Here is an 8,927-nt window from a genome sequence, read left to right as displayed (position 1 = left end):
ATACTTTAGGCAGGATACTGATTTAATATTCATTCTTTATAAGTGCAAAAATATCAACTTCTTACATCGAAGCGGAGTATTTGTCCTCCATTTTTGTGTGTCCTAATCCCGTCCGATGACGTAGATTCTCCGCCGTGTACAAGTGTGTTCGGAACCTTTTATTTTTCGATGTTCTGCAAATCATAAAACCCGATGAGTTCAGAGTAGCACTGGCAGTGGCTCTGGCGAGAGTTAGCGAGACTTCAGCGAGATAGGGTAAATTGGCTAGGAAGTGACTAGCACGTGGAAGCATGGTAAACAGAAAAGTTATGTTGCGTTTCAGTTTTCACCACCCTAGAATCAGCTGATAATGTCTGTAGAAATGCACTTCAATGTACTTCAATCAATCGTTCTCTTTTATTTTCATTCAAACTTAAATACGTATTCTCTGTGATACAATTTTCTGCAGTCATGAATTAAAATTTCTTTTTGGACAAAAATATTTGCATGGGAACCGGGACTATATTTATTGGCGTCAGATTAGCAAATGAGGCACCAGCATGATTTTAACTGACCAATCAGCTGAATGAATATTGCATTATGGGCTACTACGAATACTACAGGAATTTTACGCTTGCAAAAAAAGGAAAATCTAATGGTAAACAGTTGCGTAGCATCGTTTTTGAAAGTTGGGGGGGGGCAGCCAGAGAATTTTTTTTTACTTACCTGAAAAAGTTGACAAGCAAAAAAAAAAAAAAAAAGGAAATAGTTGCACAAAGTCGAAAATCCTATTTCGGGGGGGGGGGGGGGTAAACTTTTTCACAGTTTCAACTACTTTTAGCATCAATTCTAATACCGCATTTATAACAACAGCCATATAAGGCAAACAAAGGTTTGTCAGTGTAGATGCTAATTATCTTTTTTTGTTTTTTTCCAGCGAATCGGTCTAATTTTCGCCGAAAAGTATAAGATATATTGCTATTTTAACACCCCCTCCTTTAGCCACCCCTTTTCTGTTGAAAATCATGAAAGTCTTTCAGAAAGGTCTGGAAACATTTATTACAGGACACGTTATCAAAAGAAACATCATGTTTACTGCCAATTTTATTTATAAAACCGGTTCTACCCTATAACCTTTGAATAGATCAACCTAAACCACGTGTCTTGTATTTAAATCACAATAACATTAGTAGGGGTGTATAAGTGTGTTGGAAGTTCTTCTTTTTCCGTTTACTGTTGCATTTATTTGAATATTTGGATCTGTAATTTGTTGTCGGTGTGTGCATTCGATAATTTCTATCTACAGTATTATTTGTATAAATAACCTAATTATTGTCGTAGGTGTATAAAGCTTGAATTTCTAAGTTTAATATTGTTGGATGTGTATGAATTTGTATAATTTTTAAAGATCGGTTTTGCTATCGGTCAGGGGACCGACCTGTATTTTCTGAAATTTCTTATTTCAAAATTGTACTTGGTGCATGGATGTATATTTTTTTCATCGGTATTGGTGTAGGTGCATGTAAGGAATTGATGAAATTATAACTTCCAATTACCCAAATATTGTTGTAGATGTATGGAATTGTAATATCTTATTTCCGAAAATTGTTGTAGGTGTATGGAATTGTAATTTCTTATTTCCGAACATTGTTGTAGGTGAATGGAATTGTAATTTCTTATTTCCGAAAATTGTTGTAGGTGTGTGGTTTTGCGGATTGGGAGGAATGGGGAAAACGAGTGTCGCTGATGAAGTTTGTAGAAGGCTGTTGGGAGAAACATCACATTGGAGAATCTACAAAGTAGAATTAAGGTATTGATTGCAACAAATATTTACCGACTGTTGGCTAAGTGTTCTGTGTGATGATTTAATTCGGTTTAATTCAAGTTATGAATGATTGACGTTGTTTACATTCACGACCATACTTATGTAGAAAAAAGGAAGTATTATTTTAGTAAAAGATAATTTATGACCGTTCGGCAGGGGATACTACCTCAATTGACACCTGATCACACCTTTGATGATTTATAAGTTCGTGTTCACTCTTCGTATGATTTGTATTGTTTGAAGCACTTTTGATGTTGAATTGTTATCTTTATTGAATTGTTATCTCTATCATTGGAATTGACATAAATAATTCATTTAATATCAAGAAGTTTTAAAACTACATACCTGCCAATAATTCATTCAATATAAAGAAGTTTTATAACTACCTACCTACATGTACCATCCTCGCAATGCCAGTGGTCCTAAGTCAACACGATAACGTTAGGCCTCTAGCATATTTAATTCAGTATTCGTGAGCTGACTGAGGCGAAGTCTTTCAGACAAAATATTAATCTTGATCGTTTTTCTTATTTCTCAGCCAAACACATTAAATCATTCTGTAATAAACAGCTTGTAACACGTGCATTTGAGGTATCAACTGAATCCTTTTTGTTTACATTATCTAATTGTTTATGAAAACTTTAATTTAATTTGTACTTCTGAATAAGAGAAGTAAGCAAATATCTAATGAAACATGCCAGGAACCTAACGGCACCGTTTTGACTCATAACCCCTGGCATTGCAATGAAGCCTACCTACATTAGGCCAAGGACTACAATTCTATCTTTCTTGAGCATTTCTCTCCGATTTTCCTAATATAAGTTTGTTGTCTCTCATTTTCTTTTCCACAGTCCTTAACCAGTTGTTCTTTGGCTCATCAGGTTTCCTTTTCCATTCTTAATATGTTGGTGATGTTGTTGGCTGCCTGGTTTTCTTAAACACATGCCCCATCCATGCATTGTCATCTCCGATTTGTCAATAATGTTCTCATATCGTATGTGTTTGCTTTTCAATGGGCATTTGTTGTAGAAAATAGGAAATCTGCATATATCCTTCTGTCATTCTCCAGCATTCTGCCACATAGAGTAGGACATACAGGACGCAGCTGTCATAGATTCTTACGCTCAAAACTACATGTTACTACTAGTATTATTGTTAGTTTGATACTTATTGATATCAAATGAATTATTATGTCAATTTACTATAAAAGGGCATTTCGGAGCACTAGTATATGTAATTAAAAACAAATAAGTTCTTCAAATAGCCAGTTAAACAACAAATTTCTCTGAAGGATATCTTTGAATTAGTCAACATGTTAAAAGAATAATATCCACGAAGCTGGTATCGGTTAAATTACTCTTTACAAAATATTTATACACCCACGATCATAAGACAATTTTAATACCTATAGTTATGCTAATACAATACTAGATTTTTTTTATGTTGGCCTCTTTCGTTTTTTAATTTTGAATATAGAACGGTTAATTTGTGAGATTATTTGGCACAAAACTGATACTAAGTTAAAATTTTGGGGAATTTAATCGTTACTGAATGTAACACTGAAGTTAATTTTAAAAAATTCCTGGAAAAAGATAAATTAAACATTTATCATAGTATTATTTTGCTTTCAATATAATAAGTTTTAAGCTTGAATAATGTATGAAAAGTTTGTTGTATATTTAAGGAAATATTAAAATTATTTTATTCATTGTTAGTCTTATTAATTTACCAGAGAACAGAAACAAGTGCGGGATCTCGTAAGAAGTACACTTACGCTGATTGGTGAGTTGTTAATGACGTCGTATAGAGGAGAATTATCAGATGTAGACTTAGAGTACACAAGCACATTAAATGAGGAGGACCATTTTGAAGATATCAATCAAGACTCATGGAGACAACGTTTGATTCAAAAATGTTGTGAAAGCTCTGGTAAATTTAAACATAAATATAAGAAAAATGATTTATCAATTTCCATGTTACATTGTGTTTTTTTTCTTTATTTTCAACATATCTTGCATGTTAATTAGGGCTGGGTATTGGCCCGAGATTTCGTATTGCGATATACTGCGATATTTTTAACTGTATTGCGATATGTTTTGCAATATTTTCAATGTAATAAATATGGCATTTTCTTACTATATTTACTTTTAATAATTTACATGCAGAATGTACATAACTTTATGATGATGAGTAACCAACACAGAAAAAAAAATTTGTTGAATTCATTTAAGTTATGCAAATGTTCCCACAAACAACTTCTGACTTACTGTTTGGTTTAATAGCAAATTTTTATAAGTCCATTTTTATATTTAATGTTCCTTAATCTAAGCATTTGCCAATATATCGATATTACAAAATCGTATTGCGATACGATATTTTTTGTCATTGTATTGCAATATATTGAAATATCGATATTATTGCCCAGCCCTAATGTTAATTATCTTAATTAACTACCTTTTTAAATGCAAATGGAAATGACAGATCAAATTCGGACAATTAAATTTTTATTCATTTATTTATTTATTTATTTTTTTTGCTGCATATAATAATCTATGATTTTTTAAAAAAATATTTTTTTACAGATCACAATAAACTGATTCTTTTCGACAATATGGATGACATTTTAAAGTTCAATGAGGAAGAATTATTAAACTTTTTAAAGAAATTGGTAAATATGCTTATTGAAGCCGAGAAGGATGAAATGCATCAAGGGAAGGTAAATTATCATGTCATTTGTTTTCATGATTTTTTTTGTTGAGAAAATTGAAAAAAAAAAAGAATTTAATTCTGATTATTTTTCATACTTTATACTAGGACGAAGTTATCAATCTTCTTGGATCTAAATGGATGTTTATTTTTAACTTTTAGACAAGGTTTGTAATAACTTCTCGTCAAAGTCTCTCCACCCGAAATCACATATTCTTCGAGAGGTTTTCGTTGAAATTAAAGTTAAGGGGCTTTCGGAGGAACAAGCGATGACACTTTTCAAGAAAGAGTTGACCACACAAAATATACAATGTGTAAGTACAACTTAAGTTAAGACGTATAAATATAAAATAACCTCTTTATATGATTAATAATTAGATTGATTACATTTAAGTTTTTTATATGCCATTCTCCTAAATGAATGCATATTTTTTTCTAAATATAGAATGAGAAGGATTTAAAGAAGATAGCATCATTCTGTTCGTACTGTCCATTGGCTATACTTTCTCTAAGCAGAGTATTAGATGACATTTCTCCAAGTCTACTTATAGAAACCTTTTTGCTGAACACCAGTTCAACGATTCTGAATGATATCATGGGAATAGAAACTTGTCTACAGCATTCTTTCTCCGTGCTGGATAAATCGGACAAACAAGCTAAAAGAACGTGTACCTTGATGCAACTGTCTGTTTTTCGAACAATAAAATTTGATATCGAGGCTGCAATGTTTGTTTGTGGAAGAACAAGTGTAGGTCAAGCAAACTTGGGACTTGAGATCGGCTATCTGAAACGATATAATTTCCTAGAATCCACCGACGAAAACTTATTTCAGCAAGAACCAATTGATAGAGATATAAAAGGGCATCAACAAAAAGCATGTTCATCAAAATGTTATTACATTCATCCATTAGTTTTTCAATTCCTAAAATCAAAAGAGAAACAATATCAAAGCCTTATTAACAAGGCAAAGGAAAGATATGTCGAATATATACATAAAATGATCCAAAAAACGGCAAAAATGACTTCTGTTGAATCACTGAAAACCATTGCCAAGTACGAAGCGCATTTTCAAACTTTCTATGAATATGTTATGCATTTGCATACAAACCCTAGACCTACTTTTGTCGATCTTCCCAGTTCATTAAGTGTTATAAACACTGAATGGATAACAGATTTAGTTTTGGACACAACTCGTAGATGTCAATATTTCAAAACTATGGTTTCTGGTGCTGAAGAAGAAGGCAATATGTTAGACCTTGTATATTATAAATCTTGCCTGGCAAAACTTTATTTTGATAATGATAGACTAGAGAGATGCAGTAACATTTTGAACGAAATTGATTCTATAATAAATAAAGATAAACAACTCTCAAAAGTAGTTTACGATTTAAATCATGACAAAAAGATCAGAGACTATCCTTCAGCATTGATTCTGGGTGATTTTTGGACAATGCAGGCACGATATCTAAGCATGCTTGAAAATTATGGTGAAGCTAGACAGTACCTGAAAAAGGCATTATCTGCAATGCATAAAAAGGATAGAGATTGTTGGTCACAAATTGCAACCATTTACAATTTAATGGGAGTTATTGCCTTTAAATCCAAAGAATATAGAACTGCAAGAGACTGCCACTTTAAAGCTCTTACCTTAGTGGTGAAAGAACATGATGATTACATCGATAAAGACACTTTCCTGACAAACATAGGAAGTGCATTCTTTCAAGAGTGGAATAAAGAGCGACTAAATGAGGATGCATTACAAGAAGCAGAAAATTACTTCAACAAGGCTCTCTCGTTGGATACAGCAAGAGCAGAAAAAAGAGCCAGACTGCTCAGAATGAGGGGGACTCTTTATCGTGTACAAGAAAAATTTGATGCTTCGGAAAAAGATTTACAAGAAAGTTTGAATATATGGAAACAATATGTACATCCACCCCACATAAATCTGATATCATCCTACCATGGAATAAGTTTCCTGTTTGTCTCGAGGGCAACAAGCTTGTTAAAGATAGGGGACCCTTGTAAGTATTTATTTGATTTTACATTTACATGTATTTTAAGTTTGCTTTCTCTATACAATACAAGCAACATTTTTATTCTCTGTTAACAGCAAAAGAGGCTGCAGGTTTCCATAGAAAAGCTTATTTAAACTACGGAGTGATTAGAACACAGATAGAGCAGGGGGGATTTACCAACTGGCAGAACAAGAAAGTCCTTTATGATCAAATTAAGAAGACTCACAAAACAGTTTTAAAACGATTAAATAAGGATGAGAGGGAAGTAGAACAAGTTAATAAGTTTTATCAGGTAAGATGAAATATTTGTACAATGTACAAAGAAGTTTAATTATTATACCTCTACTGTAATTACTCTATATAAAATTAATACCATAAAACTATATTTTCCCGAGAAGAGACTATTTCCCTCATCAGAGGACTACTCCCTGGAAAATCAGAGATACTCCCTGGGACTACTCCCTCATGAATATGTATTAGTAAGAAGAAGGTATGGTTTTAGCTTTATTGCGCCCTAAAAATGTAATGACATCAAAAAGTTTTGAAACTGGCTTTAATATTAGTTAAATAAATGACTCTGATAAATCAGGAAAGAATATGGCATGAAGGTTTACCATTCTGCAAATATGACGTCAGTAATGTGAAGCATTTCACTATTTTCAACAGAAAAAGCCTAAAATGGCACATTTTAAGGGTGATTTTCCTTTAGAAAACAGTGTCCACAGCCGTCGCCCACGTTAATTTTTTGATATTTTGTGCAAAATTCAATAACAAATCACATATCTCAAGATCTTTGTGGGCGATGCCTGTGGACAATGTTATCTGAAAGAAAATTTTAAAAATTGGTGTCTTCTGCAACTTTTTAAGAATACGAAAATGCACATGTTTATGACGTCAAATTAGCATTTGAAAACAGATGTGAGAAAAATGACTTGTATGATTTTTCTGCATTGAATTTCAATTATTTAAAAAGCATGAGTTTTCAACTTTTACACCAGTTTCATTTTTTAGAAAATCACAGGGCAAAATTTATATGGAAACCATACCTTCTTTTAACCAATCAAAGTGTTCATTGGGCGGAGCGTTCAAGGAATCGCGTCATGTTATTAGCAATGTAACTATGACATCAAAACATTTCAGCATGCGATGTCAAAATATTAATTGAATTCTAGCAAAATGAAGACAGCGATAATTCTTCGAAATATCAGTGAAAATACTTTTTAAAAACAATTTAATTGTTCTGTTTTAGGACACGATGCATTAATTACCATACTATCTGTAATACCGCATATTTTGTAATCATGCCTACATAGTGTTTTTTTTTATGTCGAAATGTTTCATAAAATTTATATCTCCTATGATTGTTTCGGTATAATAAAATATTTATGGAATGGGAACTTATTTATGGTTAACCTCGGCAGGAAACTATTTCCCTCTGAGGCTTCGCCGCCTCGGGAAATAGTTTCCTCCCTTAGCTTAGCTTAATAAGTTAGCTATTTCCCTCATACCCATTCCATAACTGTATACTAATGATATACTGATGTAATTTATGTATTAATGTAAATTAAGCATACACTGCATTCAAACATATACAGGGTTCAATAATTTTATCTATAATAATTTCAAACATATTATATATCCGACATAAATAGTTTGCAAAGAATCTTTTAAACTAACATAGTTTTATACCTAAACACATTCGAATAAAGAAAATGATATTATCAATAAATTTAGTTACTCAGTATTTTTTTTGCTTACAGGATTTTGAAGCTGGAAAATTTAACAAGAAAATTTTCCGTCATCAAAGTTTGGACCTAGACATACAATCAATGTCTACTAATCAAAACGTGGAGTCGGAAAATGAGGACTCGCCATCATCTGAATCTGAAGCGTCCTCTGACATCATAACATCCGACGAAGAAATCTCAGTTACCCAAAAGTGTGATGATAAAACGGGGAGATTTAATGAAAACACAGACATTTCTAATATATATGTTGCAACATCTGGTGAAACAAAAAATGACACAGGTACACAAAAGCCTGAAAGCGGAATTCACAGCGGTTCCGTAGACAGTGGCTATGGAGATTCCATCTCAAGTTGCTCCTCGGTGTCAGAGTCTAATTCCAAACCGAGGCTGGTGTCCATACCTTCAGGTTCAATGGAGGAAGATGTTTTCTCTTCTTCTGAAAAAAGTGCATTGAACCATTTAAACTCTCCTTGGAAGAGGAAATTTTGTAACAGACAGAATTTATGTTCTTTAAAGAGACAAAAAAGTTTTGACGATGATTTCCAATACATGGGTCCCAATAATGTATATTAGTTGTACTCTCAAAATATGCTTTTGGGTGGAATATGTTCCAAAACTTTCTAAATATATTCATGTAGTTAATTGGTTTATCGT

At 32.5% G+C, this 8,927-nt stretch overlaps 1 protein-coding gene across 1 annotated transcript; it reads left to right on the top strand.

The window, feature by feature from the left end:
- Positions 1–1,677: 1,677 nt before the first annotated feature.
- On the top strand, positions 1,678–8,921 carry LOC134252561 (uncharacterized; the record flags this gene model as incomplete). The annotated part of the gene is made up of 7 exons (XM_062735067.1): positions 1,678–1,789; positions 3,537–3,733; positions 4,387–4,520; positions 4,678–4,824; positions 4,956–6,531; positions 6,621–6,817; positions 8,286–8,921. Coding segments are annotated over 7 exons (2,924 nt in total), but the record flags the coding sequence as incomplete, so codon positions are not given.
- Positions 8,922–8,927: the final 6 nt, after the last annotated feature.

The sequence above is a fragment of the Saccostrea cucullata genome, unplaced genomic scaffold, assembly GCF_032062105.1.
Source record: "Saccostrea cucullata isolate Sc308-1 unplaced genomic scaffold, CSIRO_AGI_Scuc_v1 ctg19298, whole genome shotgun sequence".
Taxonomy (NCBI): domain Eukaryota; kingdom Metazoa; phylum Mollusca; class Bivalvia; order Ostreida; family Ostreidae; genus Saccostrea; species Saccostrea cuccullata.
This window is presented reverse-complemented; position numbering and strand designations above follow the sequence as displayed.